Raw genomic sequence first — 20,792 nt, forward strand, 5'->3', positions numbered from 1 at the left:
CCGATGTGGGGCTCTATCCCAGGACCCTGGGATCATGACCTGAGCCCAAGGCAGACGCTTAACCGACTGAGCCACCCAGGCGCCCCGCTTGTCAATTTTGTAAAGGTTCATAGTTAGACTCACAGTGAAAACGTTCTTTGTGGAACATAATCCTTTCTGGCTATAATTTAGGTCCATATAGTCTCTCTTAGTTCTTAACACATAAGACATTTACATTAAATTATCTCTTACAACTCCCTCTTCCTAATTATTTTTTCATAAATGGCTATTGTTCTTTTCTGGAGTAGTATCAGGCTTTTTCTATTCTTTCCCAAAAGCAGAGACAAATTAGATGTGAAATTCAAGAAAGAAGTTTAAAGAACACAAAGAAAAGAAATAAGGGTTACTTCCTGGTTCTTATAGGACTTACTCCTATCAGTAGATTCCAGTACCAAAAATAGCCTGATTAACTAGAATGTTCAGGAAATGAGGCACTTAGGCATCCTGTTTAATTAATATTGTTTAAATTGTTTCTAAAATGTACCAGTACACTTTTTTTACACAGTAAACATAGTAACAAACATAATATTGATATCAGTAATATTTTTCTGATTAAGAATTTTAAGAATTATTATTTTTAAAAATTGCCCTTCTGTTGTGTCAAGTATACTTCAACTGAAAAAAGAAAAAAAACTACTATTCCAAACATCAAATATCAATGGAAAATACAAAAGAAGAGCAACATAGCAAGTAAAAACTTACTCAAGAATATATTATTTTATTGATGAATTTATTACTGTCACTTTTTGATGCTTGTGATTAACCTATTTCTCATAGGCAGAGTGCTAAAAAGAATGCCATATAACTAAATAACATTGTTAATTGGATTTTGACTAAGGCAAGTGCTACTGTATATAGAAGCATCACATAATCACCTATCGTCTAGATTTGTGATCAGTAATTATCAAACTTCAGCCCTAATTGGGCTTAATTTCTCAACATCTCTACATCCTAATGCTGAGAACTAACACAATGAAATTGATCAAAATCCTTTCAAAACTGTATTTAACTTTTTCTAAGCTCTATATACATTACAATTAACAAAATTAACTGATTTGAATTTTATCTTCTCTTGATTAGTTTCTTTACCTGTAGATTAATCTAGAATAATCTCTAAAATGTTTTTATTTCTAAAGTTTATGATTTTAGCTATTGATAAAGATATTGATTAGTCAAATAAAGCAATTTTAATTGCCCTCTGAACAAGCATTAAAGTAGACCTATTTAAATAGTATTCTTTTTTTTTTTAAAGATTTTATTTATTTATTTGACAGAGAGAGAGAGAGAGAGAGAGAGAGAGAGAGAGAGAGAGAGCACAAGTAGGCAGAGAGGCAGGCAGAGGGAGAGGGAGAAGCAGGTTCCCCGTTGAGCAGGGAGCCTGACGCAGGGCTCGATCCCAGGACCCTGGGATCATGACCTGAGCCGAAGGCAGCCGCTTAACCCACTGAGCCGCCCAGGCGCCCCAAGTATTCATTATTTCTTAAAGAAAATCCTATTTTGAAGCACTGATATTTTAAAAAAATTAATCTCATATTTAATGATGGAAAAATCAGTGTCTATTGGGCTATAGCAATCTCCAGTGAGTAAACGGGGAAAAACAGAGACCAAAAAAATGTGAAAATTAATTTAAAATAATGCTATGTAATTCATAAAATGAATACTGTAACAATCAATTCTTTGTGGTTCAATAAGAACAATTCCTGGATTCTAAATCATACAATAGATTAATGACATGATAGGACCACTGGTTTGTTACACAAGCCTGCAATTAAATTTGTGTGGTATTTTCTACTTAAAAACAGTGACAATGATGATAAATAGTTACAACCAATGAAGTTATAACGGCTGATTATAGGAAAGTTATTTAGAATAAAAGCTGAATACTCATTTAGAATTATTTGAGATTTACAACCACCTCCAAAGTCCCTAACAGCTCAATATACTGTATTAAAAAAGCTGATCCTTGGAAAAAGAAATTGTATTTTATCTAAGCTATAAAGGAGCAGTTGTAATTTGAAAATATTAAACGTGGTAAGCCCGGCTGGCTGATTACGGTATCTTGACCTTGTGAAGTTTTCGATCTCCTTTCTCAGTTGGGTCCTCTATTTCTGAGCAGGGGTAAAATCCAGGAAATGGCGTGAGAGGATTAAGCTTTGGCCTACAGGAACCTGAGAAAGCACCCATCAAGCTACTGATACTCCGCAGGGAGGAAATGACTTGTGGGGGAAGGGTTGGATCGATCAGCAGATCTGACACCATATTGCGAGCCTCATTTAGCACTGAAAGATCCACTCCACTTCCACCTCCAGAATTCTAGAAAAGAAAAGAAAAAATAATATTACAGATTTGTTACGAAAACACTAACATTTCAGAAACACTCTATTAAATCGATATACATATATAATGTACATCCACAGTGGTCCTTTCAGTTAACCTTACGCACTTAATAGGAAGTCGAGTGTAGTGACGAGGCTCTGTTGCAAAGACATCAGAATTTGAAATCTACACTTTAATCCTAATTGTATGATTTTTTTATTTAACATCTGAACCTTTTTGTTTCTTTACCATAAAATGGAGATTATAACAACTCCCTCACATTAAGGGCTGACATGACACTTTAGTCTGAGAATACATGCAAAACACATAAGGGAATATATTTAAAGTGCAATAAATCACAGTATAACCATCAATACTATGGAAAATAAGAAGATAAAAATACAGAAAAAAAGGTATCAGAGTTTGAAGGAGATAGTGATTAACTATGAACTGAATGGTCACCAACAACTTCATGGATGGGTAACATCACACTTGGCCTTAAAGAGTGGATAGGAAAGATATTTTTTAAATTTAGAATAAATATTTCATTGATGTCTACATTAGGTATGATTTTTACTTCTTGAAAATACATATATATGATGTTCAACTCAATTACCCATAGAAATGAGTGCACGGATAATCAACAGTGAATTAAATGTCCTTTTTGTTGCTTTTATTTTACCTTAAACTTTCATTTGAGTGTATCTAAAATTCATAATTATCAAATGTATTTAATGAGTTCACCATAAAATTGTTTATTAAGTATCCTCAACACATTTCAGAACTAAGAAATGTTATGAACAGTAAGAACTTACTGTTAGAACAATAATTAGCTAAATAATATCTTTGCTCTTTGGGGAATTTTTTTTTTCTTGTGAAGTATTATTTTGTCTTAGCTTTTATTTGAAAACATTCCCTATTACTAGGGGATAACCCAGCTATTTCTAATCTTTATATATGTCACTTCCTTATATATGTCACTATAGATAATTAAGCATACTTCTGACAAATAGCTTCCCATAAAATTGAATTGCTGAACCACAGTAAATGAACATGTTACAATTTGATCATTACTATAAAACTGCCCACCTATATGTTGGTTAAATCTATACTTCCACAAACTGTATTATAATAGCATCTGTTTCCCCACATCCAAATGAGAAATCTGTTGATATTTGAGTTGGTGTTCCCATACAGATCATGTGTCATTTCTCTCTAGTTGCTTCCAAGTTATTTTCTTTGGTCTTTAGTTTTCAAATGTTTATGACATGGCTTGCAGATTTGTTGGGGGCTTTTCATATTTGGGATTCACTATCTTCTCGAATTTGTAGGATTACTTCTTTTGCAAAATTTGGGGCAGTTTTCAGCCATTATTTTTTTCACATACTCTTTTAAACTCATTCTCTCTCCTTCTCAGACACGGATATGAATTTTGGATCTTTTGTTATTGTCCCACACATCCCTAAAGCTCTTCATCTTGTTTCCATCTATTTCCTCTCTGTTGTTCAAATCAGGTAAATTCTGTTGCTCTAACCTCAAGCTCATAAATTCTATCCTCTGTCATCTCCACTCTCCTAAGCCCATTCAGCAAATTTTTTATTTCCATTATTGCATTTTTCAGTTCCATAGTTTTCATTTCTTTCTTTTTTATAACTTCTACAGATCTACCTCAGAGACGTTGCAGGTTTGGTTCCAGACCACTGCAATAGAGCAAATAGCGCAATAAAGTGAGTCAAATAAATTTTCTGGTTTCCTAGTGCATATAAAAGTTATGTTTACATACTGTAGTCTACTACGTGTGCAATGACATTATGTCTAAAAAAAACAATGTACATACCTTAATTTAAAAATACTTTATTTAGCCACCTGGGTGGTTCAGTTGGTTAAGCATCTGACTCTTGATTTCGGCTCAGGTCACGATCTCAGGGTTGGTGAGATCAAGCCCTTTGTCAAGCTCCACACTGTGTGTGGAGCCTACTTAGGATTCTCTCTCTCTCCCTCTGCCCCTCTCCCCACCTCTAAAAAAAAAAAAAAAATACTTTATTGCTAAAAAATGCTAACCGTCATCTGAGTTTTCAGCAAGTTGTCATCTTTTTGCTAGCGGAGGGTCTTGAATTTGATATTGGTGGCTGCAGACTGATCAAATCAAGGTGGTGGTTACTAAAGGCTGGGTGGCTGTGGCAAGTTCTTAAATAAATGAAGTTAGCTGCATTCAGTTGTCTCTTCCTTTCACAAACAGTTTCTTTGTTCCACGTGATGCTGTTTGATAGCATTTTACCCACAGTAGAACTTCTTTCAAACTTGGGAATCAATCCTCTCAAAACCTCCTGTTGCTTTTTCAAGTTTATGTCATACTCTAAATCCTTTGTTGTCATTTCAATAATCTTCACAGCATCTTCACTAGGAGTAGATTCTATCTCATAAAACCACTTTTCTTTGCCCGTTCATAAGAAGCAACTCCTCATATGTTCAAGTTTTATCATACGACTGCAACAATTCAGTCATCATCAGGCTCCACTTCTAATTGTATTTCTCTTGCTATTTCTACCACACGTGTAGTTACTTTCTTCACTTAAGTCTTGAACGCCTCAAAGTCATCCATGAAGGTTGGAATCAACTTCTTCCAAATTCCTATTAATGCTGGTATTTTGACCTCTTCAATTGTGAATCCTTTTCAGAAGGTTTTCCATTTTCTTTGCCCAGATCCGACAGAGGAATCACTATCTAAACCAGGTATAGCCTTACAAAATGTACTTATTAAATAATGAGACTTAAAAGTCAAAATTACTCCTTGCTCCATGGGCTACAGAATGGACGTTGTGTTAACAGGCATGAAAATATTAATCTTGTCGTACATCTCCATCAGAGCTCTTGGGTGATCAGGTGCACTGTCAATAAGCATCATATTTGATTCTTTTTTCCCTGAGGTGGTCTCGAAAGTGGGCTTAAAATGTTCAGTAAACCGTTGCAAACAGATGTGCTTTGTTGTTCCATCTACAGAGCACAGAGTATGTTTAACATAATTCTTAAGGACCCTAGGATTTTCAGAACAGTAAATGAGCACTGGTTTCAATGTCAAGTCACCAGCTGCAGTGAGAAAATCAGTCTATCCTTTGAAGCTTTGAAGCCAGGCACTGAATTCTCTCTGGCCGTGGAAGTCCTGGGTGCCATCTTCTTCCAGTAGAAGGCTGTTTCACCTACACTGAAAATCTGTGGTTTAGTGTAACCATCTTCATTAATTATCTTAGCTTAGATCTTCTGGATAACTTGCTGCAGCTTCTACATCAGCACTCACTTGCACTTTGATGTTATGGGGATGGCTTCCTTCCTTAAACCTCACAAACCAACCTCTGCTACTTTCAGACTTTTCTTCTGCAGCTTCTTCACCTCTCTCAGCCTTCACAGAATTGAAGAGAGCAGGACCGTGTTCTGGATTAGGCTTTGGCTGAAGGGAATGTTGTGGCTGGTTTGAGCGTCTATCCAGACCACTAAAACTTTCTCCCTAACAGCAATAAAGCTGTCTCACTCTCTTATCATTCATGTTTTCCCTGGAGTAGCACTTTTACATTTCCTTCAAGAACTTTTCCTTTGCATTCACAACTTGGATGTCTGATGCAAGAGGCCTAGCTTTTGACCTATCTCAGCTTTCGACAGGCCTTCCTCTGGAAGCTTACTCATTTCTAGCTTTTCATTTAAAGTGAGAGACATGTGACTATCTCCTAAACACTAAGAGGGCCTTGTAGGGTTGTTAACTGACTGAAGTTCAATACTGGTGCATCTTGGGAAATAAGGAGGCCAAGGAGAAGGGCAAGAGATGGGGGAACTGCCGGTCAGTGGAGCAGTCAGAACACACACGATATTTATTAAGTTCACCATCTTATATGAGCATGATTCATGGTACCCCAGAACAATTACAATAGTAACATCAAAGATCACTGACCACAGATCACCATAACAAGTATAATAATGAAAAAGTTTGAAATATTTTAACAATTACCAAAACATGTTAGAGAAACATGAAGTGAGCAAATGCTGTTGCTAAAACAGTAAAAATAGACTTGCTTGATGCAGGATTGCTACAAACCTTCAATTTGTAAAACAAAAAACAATAACAAAAAAACAAAACCTACCACAGCATCTGTGAGGTGCAATAAAAGGGGTATGCATTTTTGTTATTGTTGAGATTTTCTATTTTATTTGTAATTGCTTGTTAGAATACTGCTTTAAAATTTCTTGTTGGGGGCACTTGGATGGCTCAGTTGGTTAAGCACCCCGACTCTTGATTTCAGCTCAGGTCATGATCTCAGAGCCCCACAACAGGCTCCCTGCTCAGTGGGATACTTGCTTCTCCCTTTCCCTTCTGCTCCTCCCCCATTCCTGCTCTCTCTCTCTCTCTCTCTCTCTCTCTCTCGCTCGCTCTCTAAAAAAAAAGAAATAAAATCTTAAGAAAAAATTTCTTGTCAGGTAATCCCAAATTTGATTCATCTTGGTGTTAAGCATTGATTGTTTTTTCTCATTCAAGTTGTGATTTTCCTGGTTCTTGGTATGAAAAGTGATTTTTTATTTTATCATCAACATTTTGGTTATTATCCTAGAAGACACTGGGTCCTATTTAAATCTTTTGTATTAGGAGGTGGTCTCTGTTTAGATTTAGCAACAAGTCCTGGTCTACTTTTTCAGGCCGTGGTTCTAATGCCAATTTAGTCTTCAGGGCATTCACGTGGTATTTTAGTCAGCTTGATGGTTTTCTGGTGCCACTAGGGTTCCCACCGGTCCTTGCCGGTACCTCTGTGGTGAGGAGATGGGAGGAAGAGGGAGGAATTTCAACACATTGAGCCACCTGGTACCTCTCGGTGGGGCAAGAGAGTCTCCAGACCACAGGGACAAAGAGCACCTTCTGGACTAGACACATGTGGCCATATCCCCTCTGCCAGGCCCCCTGGCCACCCAGTCTCTCACTGGGTAAGGGGAGTCTCCTGCTCAGTAGGGAATGAGAATCCCTCCCTTGACCTCTTGTCAGTGGAGTTCCTGATCAGTTTTCCCTTGCTAGAGCAACTAGACTCACTTGGTGTTATCGGCAGGACTCTCATTTAATCTTGGGGAAGGAATGAGCCCACCTGAATCACCTTTTGCTGTTAGGCAGGAGTTATAAGAAACCTCATCACTATAGTTTTTCTCCATTACTGGGGTCCCTAACCAGTCCACCCTCCTCTTTCCATTTTTCAGAATTCTCCTTTGGTTGCCTCTTGTTACTTCCAGAGTTAATAGTTATACTTAGTGGAGAGGAGCAGGGAGAATTAAAGCTGATGATACATGCAGAGCACATAGTGCAATGTATAGTACATAGAGGTAAAGTACAATAAGTAGTACAATTATTAATATTATGGAAAGTGATGAAATAAAAATACAGATAAAGTGGCATCAGAGTTCAAAGAAGATACATAAACTTTAATCCGAATGGTTAACAGAAATTTTATGGAAGGGATAGCATTTGAGCTGAGATATTAATTTGGTAGGATTTTATTTATAAAGATTAGGGAGAAATAATTCTTTTACAATAAAACTAAAAATGTATTTGGGGAAGCTCATCAAGAAAGAATGCACATAAAGGTACAAAAGCAGTAAAATAGCAAAGTTACAGGGAACATAAAATTACTGAAGTACAGGCTTCATTTTTTTTTTTTTTTAAAAGCACACTGGAAAATAAGGTTGGAGAGGCATGTTGGGACCAAATTTTTGAGAACATAAGATTCCAGGCTAACGGATATGAGCAAGGGAGAATCACAGATTTTGAGCAGGTTAAAGAGGAAGAGTAAAGGGAGGAAAGAGGGAAGTAACGGAGGGCCCTGAAATGTTAGAGAAGGTGAAAAAACAATTTTTATGTTAAGAACTGACAGAGATATGGGAAAAGAGCATTCCAGCAGGGAGACCAGCAAATGTGAAGACCCAGAGGCCCAGTCTGCCCAGCTTGTTTGAGGAATAACAAGGAGGCCCAAGTAACTGGAGCAGAGTAAATGAAGGAGAAATTAGTACAACACAGGTCAGAGAAGTAAATGGGAATAAAGTGAGGGACCATATTGTGTAAGGTCACTTAGGTCCATGATAAGGACTTCAACTTTTATTCTGGGTGAGGGGAGTGTAGTAAGCAAGAGTGACAAATTTTTAAATCTGAACTTAAATTCCTATTTCCCATTGGCTCATATGTGGCAAACCCTGTTTTTGTCCAGAGAGCTAAGAATAGATTCCGCATTTTAAAGGATGACTGAAGAGGAGGCGGAGGGAGGTGGCTGTGTATCACCTGCAAATGCTAAAATATTTATTATCTGGCCCTTTATAGAAAAAACTGTGCTAAATCCTGTCTTACACTATAATTTCAGAGATAGTTAGAATTCATTATTATATATTAATATAATATTAGCTCACATTTTTATTGAGTGCTACTATCCCACCAGGCACTTGTTGTTGTTGCTGTTATCGTAATTAGCCCTCTGAGGAAAGTGGTATTATTCTCAACGTATAGATGACGAAATAGGTTCAGAGTGACTTAAGAGGCTTGCCTTAGTTTTCAACAAGGAGGTTGTTATCAAACCAACTCTTCTGCCTAGAATAACTAGTCTAGAAAAGCTGAAATAAAATAAAAATAGCACCCATTTCAAGGCATCAGAGAACAGTCAAGCAGCCGGGCCTTGAAAGAACAAGAACTCAGAGTTAATAAATTAAAAGGAATCCACCATACTGTGCTACTTTTCCCCTCAAGTACTCTGCTGTGGACTCATAACTGGCCGGGGCAGAGAGGGTATGACACAGAGCAGTTAAGAGCCTAAGAAACAGCGGAGCTTTCTGTAGTTACAGGAGGCTGGAAGACCAAAACGTCAGGGTTATCAAGACAGGCAGGGCTTTAAAGGCTAAGCAAGATCTCAGAGAAAAGAAAACCCAGCAAGCTTGACTTCAGAGCTGCTTGCCCCTAAAGGCATTTGCCAATCTGCAAACAGTGGCTGAGATGGAGAAAGCTAGCAAAAATTGTCAAACAGATTTCTATTTTGAAAGTAAAATAGAGCTTCAGCAGTCTCAGCTGGAGAGAACAACAAAAAAAGGAGTTCCTAGAAAGCACTACTAACCAAACTGTTATAAGAAGAGAGAGAAAACCGGAACAAGCCTAAAACTATTGAAGAAACTGAATCCATAATTTAACATTTGCTCATAAAAAAAGCTCCAAACTGGGGCGCCTGGGTGGCTCAGTCCTTAAGCATTTGCCGTCGGCTCAGGTCATGATCCCGGGGTCCTGGGATGGAGCCCCGCATTGGGCTCCCTGTTCAGCAGGAAGCCTGTTTCTCCCTCTCTCACTCCCCCTGCTTGTGTTCCCTCTCTCGCTGTGTCTCTGTCAAATAAATAAATAAAATCTTTAAATTAAAAAAAAAAAGCTCCAAACTGAGATGGCTTCACCACAGCATTCTTTCAAACATTAAAGAAAGAATACCAATCTTACCAAATGTTTCTAGATAGTAGAAAGAGAGTGAATATCCCACTTTATTTTATGAGGCCACTATAAGCTTTATACCAAAAACATGCCAAGAACATTATGAAAAACAAGAATTATAGGCCAATTTTCTCATAAACATGGATTCAAAATTCCAAAACAAAAAATAAAATCCAGTGGTACATATATGTATTATATATATACATATTTTTTAAATATCGAGCCCCGTGGCAGGCTCTATGCTCAGTGATGAGTCTGCTTGAGTTTCTCTCTCCATCTCCCTCTGTACCCCCAGCCCCCGCCCCTGTGCCCACGTGCATGCACCTTCTCACTGTCTCTCGCTCAAATAAATAAATCTTTAAAAAAAAAAAAGAAAGAAAGAAAGAAAGAAAAAGAGGTGAATGAAAAGAGGGAGGTTAGGTGAGCTAAAAAGGGAGGTAGGTGCCTGATATCACAGATCAGTCTGACTACCAGTCTGTGCTCTTAACCATTACTGCTTATTTATCTTTAGATTTTACTAATAATTTAAATACTCTTTTAATTGGAAACTGAGGATCTTGGTGAGTATGACTGATGAGAAAGTCCTTGTGCAGGTCAAAGAACCAGCCTTTTTTGGGTCAGAAGTGGGCTTCTTGATTTTATCTGACTGCAATGGTTATGTTTTTTATTCACCAAAACCCAGAGAATATTTTGTTCTTATGGGCTGTTGTGGCTCTTCCATTCACACCTTAAAAACAAAACTCACTGAAAGGAATATTCATTTTTCAAAAATTGGGATAGAGACAACTAACTACATAAATCTAATAAACAGGTGTAATGTTTCTGTACATATAAAGGACAGAGATTTGATATTTATTAATGTTTATCTATTAGTGAAAACCATCAGGTTTCAAACCAGCATATTGTAACCTAATTATAATAAATATATTTTATATTACAAATAATTATATTTATATATTTTATCTCTTTTGTTAATATTTATGTTATATACCTATATATAACTTATAATTATTATAATATATATTTTTTAGACTAGAATACACAAACACACATTTCAATACAATGGGAAAATGGGAAAAGATCTGCAAAGATATACATCAAAAGTTAACATAATTAACATAGTTATTGCTTAATATTTAGGAGTGATTTTTCTTTTTTCTCTTATACTTCTATTTTCAATTCTTCTGACATAAATATATATTACTTAAGTGATCAAAAAAGCTTAAAAGTATATATTACTTAATTCCATTTATATATATAAAGTTCATAAATAAGCCAAATTAATTGCTGGAAGTCAGTGATGTGGAAAACAAAGGCAGAGGAAAAAATATTAAATTTCCTTACTACCTACAGCCTGCTGACAAGTCCTTGAAACAGGCCAAGTGACATTCCTCCAGAGACTCAACTGACTAATACTTTACTAAGGGCAAAAGGCAATCCTAGCTGACCCCCTTCCTCCGCCCCCACCAGGATCCTATAAGTCTACTTTAACATATAAAAATTCCTTTTGAGGGGGGCGCCTGGGTGGCTCAGTTGTTAAGTGTCTGCCTTCAGCTCAGCTCGTGACCCCAGGGTCCTGGGAAGGAGCCCTGCATCAGCTCCCTGCTCAGCGGGGAGGCTGCTTCTCCCTCTCCCTCTGCCCTCCCCCCCCATCATGTTCTCTTTCTCTCAAATAAATATCCTTAAAAAAAATAAAAAATATATAAAGAAATAAGTAAAAATAAAAAATAACAAAATGTCAAAAGTTTTATTACAGTATACCTGAGACTAACATTACGTGTCAACTATACTTCAATTTTAAAAAGTTTCATTACCGACATTATTAGTGATATTCACTATATTTACCTGATAATGAGGTTTATACCATTGCTTTAAGTCCCAATCCCAAAGAATCATCTGGGAAAGAAAAAAAAAATACATTTAGTTATAAACCAGAAATAAACAGATATATGTGAAGACAAAATGGAACATCTTCAATTACAGATACCTAAGACAGCTTACAGTTGGGGAGAACAATTGGGGATGTGAGAATAAAATTATCTATAGAGAGAATATTCCATAAATTATACACTCTGTGACTGGGAAATCAAGAAAACTGTCAAATTTAAAGTTTTCCATAAATAATAAAGTCACCATAATAAGATATATTAACCTTCAAAATACCCATTACCACAAAAAGGAAAACACAAATCAAAGTAACACCCAGTTACTAAGAATCCAAGAACAATCACAGATCATCAGACACCCCCCGCCCCCATGAGGAGGGTCATCACTCATCATTCTACACCAATGGGTGGTGCTATTTCCTTCCTAATAAGGCAGCTCTCTCAAAGCGGTAAAAAGCTCGTCCTCGGGGTTCGATGAAGTCGAACTCAGACGCAACACCCCACCCTTCCGATGTGCGGATAATCAGTGACCGCCTCCCTGCCTGCTCCCTTGTGGGCTATACCCGTGACAACTGCTCAGCCCCAGACCGGGGTTTTCCTGTCCGTTTTTCTCCCCAGCAAGCTTTCTGGCCACTTTTTCCAATAGTCATTACGCTCAAGAAGAAAACATTAGCTTTAATTCTAGCAATCCGTAACTGCTATCCATAATTAATCCTAAATTTCTCTTAAGTTTACATAACAAATAGGTCTCCTTTTGCCAAATAAAACTGATTACAACGGCAATTTTCTACATAGCTTTGAACCCTAGTCTCTAATTTAAATCTAGTTAATTTGTAAAATAATCACCTGATTTCTATATACTGAACAATTCTTTTTTTTTTTTTTTCAAGTAAATTCTACCCCCCACGGGGGGGCTCAACTCACAACCCCAAGATCAGTAGTCTCTGGACTGAACTACCCAGCCTCACCCGAATAGCGACCTATTTGTGTTGCTTTTTATTCTTGGTTTTCTGTCTTCTGTCTGCAAAAGATCTTAGTGTTATCCACTCTATCATTGGTCCAATATTTTACCAGGAGTTGGCATATCTTTTCTGTAGAGGGACAGATAGTAAATATTTTAGGCTTTACAAGCCATCTAAGGTCACTGCGACATAATCTTTTTGTTTGTTTTACAACACTTTAAAATGCAAAAACATTCTTAGCTGGAGAGCCTTAAAAAACAGGCTTGCAGGCTGGATTTGGTCAGTGGGCTATATAGTTTGCTGACCCCTCTTTTAGATGATATACCCACTCTGAATCACTCAAAAAGTTGTCAGTTGTCATTATCACTATCTCCTTGTCAACATCCTTGCAGAAAGTCATCTCTTGCCAGTGAAAAGAAACCTATTTCTTCCCAAAAAATATCCAGACATACTATAACTAAGTCTAAAACTCATGGACCAGTACCCACAGAATGGCTATGGTATAACTAACTACATGCAAAGTACTTCATGAATATTAGCAGACTCATTAAATATATGCAGTATTTTATATGGCCCTAAGTGTAATCCTGACATAATTATTTAAGGTTGCAATTTGACCAGCATACATCTAGATTCTAGAGACATTAATTAATGCAGATTAAGATGTTAATTACTTTTTCAGAACACTCATATTAAGAGTAACATAACTTGGGGCACCTGGGTGGCTCAGTTGGTTAAACAGCCGAGTCTTGATTTCAGCTCAGGTCATGATCTCAGGATTCTGGGATTGAGCCCTGCGTGGGGCTCTGAACTCAACTGGGAGTCTGCTTGTCCCTCTCCCTCTACCACTGTCCACCCCATTCTCTCTCTCTCTCCCTCTCTAAAATAAATAAATCTTTTTTTTTTAAAGAGTAACATGATTTAAATCCCTAAGTTTCTTTTATATTTGGTATTGCTATGCTCCACTGACTGAGCCACCCAGGTGCCCCTACAATTGGTATTTTAGACCCAACTGCAATACTTTACTTCCGTCCTTAACTTAGCCTGCCCAAGTTTTCTTTTGAGATTGAGGATGTCCACTAGCCTATTCACCATTCCTCTCATCATTTGTAAATCTGAGGTTTTCTTAAGTGACCAATAAAAGCAGAGAATAGATAGGCGTGAAGTCAGAGCCACATGATGGGTCACCAAAAATTACTTAGGAGATAGGCATCAATTCACTAATTTGCATTCTAAATCTACAAACTTGCCTAACTGTACTGTCCTCCAATCCATACTTCCACATTTCTTCTATAAAGTATGCCATCAAACACTGACAAATGCCTATTCCTCACTTTCCCAATTCATGAGTCTAAGTAGAAGCTGATCTTTTCCTAAGTCAAGCACATTTTCAGCAGGACAGTTTCTTAGCACTGAGTCTTCCTTGCTCCCCACTTCATCATCCATCTGACAATTAAATACTATCGTTTTAAATGCTCGTACTCTAATGCCAGAACCGTATCTGTGTTCATATCATGCATTCTGAAGGTAGTCCTACCACTCCCAAGCAGGTGAAATTGGTTCTTAGGAGACAAAAAAAAAAAAAATATTAAAAACAGTAAAATGGTTGTAGCCCTCCAAATGCCACAGTACATAAACAGAGAGACTGTTGATCTACAGTAGTAAATTTCATAGAAGGGGAGGAATGATTAGAGGGAAAAAAAATGTCTAAAACAGCTCCTTAAGGGAATGGTAATGAAAATAAGTTTGAGAAATACTGATATAAAGTAGTCTGGCTTCTTGCTCGCATCTGAGAGAGACAGTGCTGTGGGGGCCACTCAGAAGCTGCGGCCTTGACACGGGTAACGTTCATCCTATTCTAACTGCTCTTGGGGGTCTTTGTCTGAAACCCCCTGCATTTTAGGGACTGAGAAAAGATACAGCGAAAGTCACAAACTGCTAGTAGATCGTCTTCTGTTTAATCTGAACAACTAGCGATTAGTGATTCTGAGAGAACAAAATTTTTGCCTAAGTGGCAGAAGATGTATGATCCAGGAATTCTGCAGCTAGGTATATATTAAAGCATTGTTATTCCAAGTGTGCTCTACCGTAAGATAAAGAAAGAAATTAAGGGTACATGTTTAGAAATTTTTATAGCAATTGAACATTGCTGAAACATTTTTAGTGTATTTTATAAAATCATTAATCCACAACAGATTAGGAGAAATATCTTTCCAAAACTTGGACTCTGCTATACAATTTAACCTAACCGCACATAGCTGCACTGTTTGGGGTAGCAAGCAAACTAGATATAACCCAAATGTCTATCCATAACAAAATGCAGAAATTTGGGTATACTCATACCATGGAATACAAAGGTGAAAATAAATGAAGTGCAGTTACACACTATATAAATAAATTCCAGGAACATAAGATTGAATAAGAAAAGTCACAGAAGAATACATACAGTACAATTTCATACATGTGAAATATACTGAAATATACATTTTAGGAATATAAACATATGGGAAACTATAAGAAATTCAGGACGGTAATTGTTTCTAAGGGAGAGGAGCAGGAAACTGGATCTGGGAGTGGCATATAGGGAACTTCAAAGTTAGGGTATGTTCAAAATTAATGGTAATGGAGAGTAGCTGGTGTTTGTTATCTTTCATTTAAACTTTATGCATATTTTACAAGTATTTATGAAGCTTTACTTAAAAATTAAGAATTTAGGAAGGGAAAGAAATGAAGACAGTGACTAGTGAAAACTCTTGAGAAATTGTGCTGTAAATGGCAAGAATGAAATGGGGTAATAGTTGGAAAAGAATATGGGGATTAATACTTTTTGTCGTTGTGACATGGTTAACAAAAGCTCTAGGTCTAGGGGCACCTGGATGGCTCAGTTGGTTAGGCATCTGCCTTCGGCCCAGGTCATGATCCCAGGGTCCTGGGATCAAGCCCCACATCGGGCTCCCTGCTTGGCGGGAAGCCTGCTTCTCCCTCTCGCACTCCCCCTGCTTGTGTTCTTTCTCTAGCTGTCTCTCTCTCTGGGTCAGTTAAATAAATAAATAAAATCTTAAAAAAAAAAAAAAAAAAGGCTCTAGGTCTAGAGATTGTTCCTGATAGGAATGATCCAGGACAGTAGGCGAACTAATAATACAACATAGATTGAGAGATATTCAAAAATAATGAAAGTCTTAAGGAAAATACTGTTCAATGGCTCTATAATATTAGGACTTAGATAAAATTTAAACTAGGAAACAAACATAATAATCCATTATTAGCCATTATTTATCAGATTATGATTTATAAATCACTTGTTCATCAGTGGTCTGGAATAGAGGGAAAAAGGAATCTATGTAGTTTACATATATTTCAAAATTATGAAATATGAGATTAATTCTGATTTCCACAGAAATCTCACCATCTTCATCATAATAACTATTATATTCTTAAAAGCTAGGCAGGTGCCCTACGACCTATGTTATTCTTTACAAATCATCTTAACGGAAGTATTTTTATGTCATTGGAATATTATTGTTTACATCTATTAAATTTGTATTCTTTTCCTTGTGTTGCACTATATCTCCAATCAAAAAAAGAAGTGGCTCACAGTTGGTTTCCTAAAGCTTAAGGTGTTGATAAAAACAGAAACATAAATAACTCAGAATAAATGCTAAGCCTAGCTCAAGAACAAGACTCTAGGGGCGCCTGGGTGGCCCAGATGGTTGGGCGTCTGCCTTCCGCTCAGGTCATGATCTCCAGGTCCCGGGAGAGAGCCCCAAGTTGGGCTCCCAGCTCAGCAGGGAGTCTGCTTCTCTCTCCCTCTGCCTCTCCCCCTGCTCGTGCTCTCCCAAATGAATAAAGAAAATCTTAAAAAAAAAAAAAAAAGACTCTAATGCAAATGGAGTACAAATCTAATGCAAATACCACACAAATCCACAAAAATGAAAATATTACTTAAGACATAACAACAGTGACTATCTAAAAGCTAATTTTTTTTAGACTTGTAATTCATTTACCCTATATTCTTCCGCATGTTTTCCACTTTGAAACTTTATCAAATAATGATAATAGGAAGCAATGGAAATTTTTCGGACATATTCAAACAAAACATAAAAATCTTTTTGGTAAACCAATAGAATTTCTCTAGAACAAGAAAACAATGCTTTCTTATATGAATCTGAGGATTTTCATTCTTAAAACAGAAGAGACAAAAATTATAGAGGCACCATCCAGAATCCGTGCTCCTCACTGCAAACACATATATTAAAAAAAAAAAAAAAAAAGATAAACTATAGCCGAGAGACTTGTAAAACCAGACACACAGATGATAAGCATTATGCTGGAAGAGAGAACAGATCAAATAATTTCCAACATATACTTACCAAATGACACCTTGGGGCATCACAGAATTGAAAAGGCATATGATGCAAAAGAGTAATTACTGCCACATTTGCATACAGCAGATATTTCACTTTATTGCTGGATAAATGCACTCATGTGCTAAGTCTGAATCAACACTTGTTATGTATGTGCAATACTTATGAGGAAGGGTGGTAGACAAGTTTTTATGTGTCTATCACTGAAAACCCATACTACAAGGGTATTTTTCCCCCTATTTAATGATTATTTTGTGAACTCTGACAGAAACTGAGAAATGTATGTTAGAACATGTTCTGAGAGAATCAGTTATCTGTACAGCAAGGAGAAGTCTTGCTAAACAATGAGAATATCTCCTAACTGCAAGTTTATACACTACCTTATTCACAGAAAACAGCTGGTGGTTGAAACACATATGCTGGTCATAATTCAGCGTTTAAGAAATAGCATAAATGTAACTGCACTCAATTTTTGGCCACAGAGTATACATCCTTTCAGTGTGTTGTGGAAAATAGAGCAAATATAAAAATATTAAAAAACAAATATAAAATATAAACATAAATAGCAAATATAATAGAAGCATTTTCTTCAATAAAATGCATAGAACATCTATTTCTCAAGCTTTTAAAGATTTGTTTTTGAGAGAGAGAGACAGGAGGGAGAGAGGGAATCTCCAGCAGACTCCCAGCTAAGCGTGGAGCCTGATGTGGGGCTCAATCCCACGACCCTGAGGATCATGTCCCCCAGCTAAAATCAGGAATTGAGTACTTAGCCAACTGAGACAACCAGGCACCCCTATTTCTCAAGCTTTTAAGTATAAGAGCCATTAAATTAGCAACTGACACAGCTCTGAAAATAATCTTCAGTGAGAAATCTCTTTACAACTACAGGATCCATGTTGAATCTGAGTATTCAGAACAAATAGCCAAAAACACTTGCTGCCTTTCATTGCCCAATTATGATTTTGCTTGGATTTTTCTATTTTAAGAGAAATAGAGAAAAGAAAAGAATTAGGTTGGATATAGAATGAACCTACAACACACAACCTATTTATTCTCATCAGTGAGCTACAACAGAGATACCCTTAATGTTGCAAACAATGTTCACTCTCATATAGATTTTTTTAATTTTTAAGAATTATAATGAATAATTTTTATACATTTGTCTAAAATTGTCAGGTGCCTACCATGCATACTGAATACACAGTATATGGTATATGGATACTAAAAGTTGAAGAAAAATTGGCAGAAACATTCTTTCCTCCCATATACTAATAAATAGTTCTTTTAAAGTCTTACTTCCAAGCAAACAGTATATGTCCTATATATAATGTTGTTCCCAAGTCAGCAAAGCTTTAGGCATCTAAACTTAAGTACCAATACCAAAGTAGATTCTGTAAATAATTTAAATTAGCTAAATTTCTAATCACCACAGAAAAAGAAGTTATGGTGGGTATGGTATGTTTTCAGAATATGGTTCTACTATATTAGAAGACACCATTTAATGAAAGTATGAAATTTTAATTGCGGTTTTAGGAGCTTCCAATATTTATTATGTTTCCTTCTCAGCTCATATACAGTATCAGAAATTATATATTTTCAAACACTGTGGTTATCTGTTCAAAACTAATTTTAAAAACAGCTTTCTAAGTAGCATATGAGGTATATACTACCAAGAAAAAAATTTTTTTAGTGGATTTGATAAAGTGAACCCAAGACTGTGCCTTCATATAAATTCAACTCTGTGGTTAAAAAAAGTTGAATCTTGATAAGTTTCTGTTTGAATGTGTTTATAAGTCCAACATGCTTTACAGAGCTCTACAAAACCACCAATACCACAGCGAAACATCAGCAGCACAACCAGAGATGTTATCAGGTTCTATTACGTCAATGAGGTTTTATTTCATTGTTCCCTATGTAGCCAAAAAGAAAAACATATATGTGCCTTCAAGTCAAACTCACGGAACTGTTACACTTCGTGAAATTCAAAAAATATTTGTTACGGTACAGCTGTGAATTAACTGTTACAATACCCTTTATTCTCATATTTCTTAATGACACTTTACTTGAGCTTTGTGTGTATAAATTTATGCTAATGGAACTGACTGAATTTCAGTATTTCCCACTTATTCTATTTCTATGCCTTCCAACGTAGGCCCAATAAAGAAACCATTTCACTCTACGATTGTGTTTCTTGAACATAAACCAAAAACATAAATGGATAGCCAAAGTGCTAAACTAACTAAAACTGTACTTTCTAACAGTCTAACGTGTAAAGATAGTATCCTTGACCCCTGCGTGACAAGGAAGGGCCCCAGACAGAAGTGAGAAGCAGAAAAAAGGTGTGTATGTGTGTGTATATAGGGAAGGTGGTGGGAGGCGTAGTATTACTTGGATACTGCTCCTACTAATCCAACAAATCATATGATTATGGTAACTTAGACTGTATGCTATGTACCAGCACTATGTTAGACACTTAATACATACTCTCTCCTTTAATCTTTACTAGAATTCTCTGTGGTAAGCCTTATTGCCCCATTTTACAGATGACACAACAGAGACTAAGAAAGGTTACATAACCTGCCCAAAGTCACATGACTAGTAAGTGGCAGAGACAGAAACTGAAGTGGGCTCTAACTCCAAAGCTTTAAGGATTCTTAACCATGATGCCACACCATCTTATTATCATTTACTAAACACTGTGATGTGCTAGCAATGTGCCAGGCACTCAGCAGCCATGTAAAATCACAATTTTGCAAGTCCCTCCATTTTCTATATGGAGAAGTTGAGGCTTGGTGACTATATTAATAATTCTGCATTTGCCTCCCAGATTCCTTCTCTGCCCTTCCCTGGTTCCTAGGGAGGCTGATCTGCATATTCTGCATCATCTAAGCTCCCATGCAGCTGGTTTCTGCCTAGGCTGGGATCCACCAACAGGAAACTGGAATCTGAGAGGAAAGAGAAATCAAGGTTCTTTTCTGTTGCCTACGTATGCACCATTGTCCCTGGCAATAGCTGTCCCCCCTCCCACCCCCCGTGACTACAGCTCTTACCAGATGGCCTTCCCTTCACAGCTGAAGCTGTGACTCTGAGAACACCATTTCCACCCCTGTTCCTGCAGACCCAGGGGAGGTAATAGCTTTTTCGGGTTGATGGTCTCTAACGATCTCTCATCCATTCTCTTAGCCCTGGTCATTCTCTCAAAGTTGATTCGTCATTAAAATCTTTTTATCTGAACCACCTTGAAATGAATTCTATTTCTGCACCCCCTAAATAGTACAGGGATGGTGTAATTAAGTTCACATGTCAGCTAGTAAATCAGAGCTAGAATCTGAACTCAAATTTTATCTCCCTCCAATTTTATCCCCTTTCTACTACGCTAAAAGGATAATTATTCAAGCTTATTATGAGACCCTTCTTTTCCCAAAGACCCTGTTCTTATTTATCAAGTCACCCTGTAAAATCTGATCCCACCTTCCATGCATTTCATGCAGTTACTACAGATGGACTTTCTGGGCTCTAGTCAATGGCCAGTTTTTCCATAAACATACTAGATCCCATCCCATGTTGCCTACTTGAAGATAGCCACAAACTACTCTTTCCCTCTCTCCTACATCATTTTCTCTCTCTCTCCAAAATCATCCCTATTAGATTATAAACATGCTACAATTTCTCATATCTCACCTACACACACCTTCTCGGGATCAATTTACACCCAGCCACTGTCCCATTTCTTTGCCCCCCCTTT

The 20,792-nt window shown here is 36.9% G+C and overlaps 1 protein-coding gene across 2 annotated transcripts in view; it reads right to left on the minus strand.

Annotated features, from left to right (window-relative positions):
• Positions 1-20,792, minus strand: part of PDE3B (phosphodiesterase 3B) — a 164,267-nt gene that overhangs the window by 52,990 nt on the left and 90,485 nt on the right. For both annotated transcript variants that reach the window (XM_028116860.2, XM_028116858.2), the window contains exons 2-3: positions 11,678-11,728; positions 2,104-2,352 (exon numbers count right to left, since the gene is read on the minus strand). In XM_028116860.2, the coding sequence (XP_027972661.1) occupies positions 2,104-2,352; positions 11,678-11,728 (300 nt within the window). The remainder of the gene's footprint in view (positions 1-2,103; positions 2,353-11,677; positions 11,729-20,792) is intronic.

This window comes from Eumetopias jubatus, unplaced genomic scaffold, assembly GCF_037043125.1.
Source record: "Eumetopias jubatus isolate StellerSeaLion01/CBP00866 unplaced genomic scaffold, mEumJub1_p1.0 scaffold_13, whole genome shotgun sequence".
Classification (NCBI taxonomy): Eukaryota; Metazoa; Chordata; class Mammalia; order Carnivora; family Otariidae; genus Eumetopias; species Eumetopias jubatus.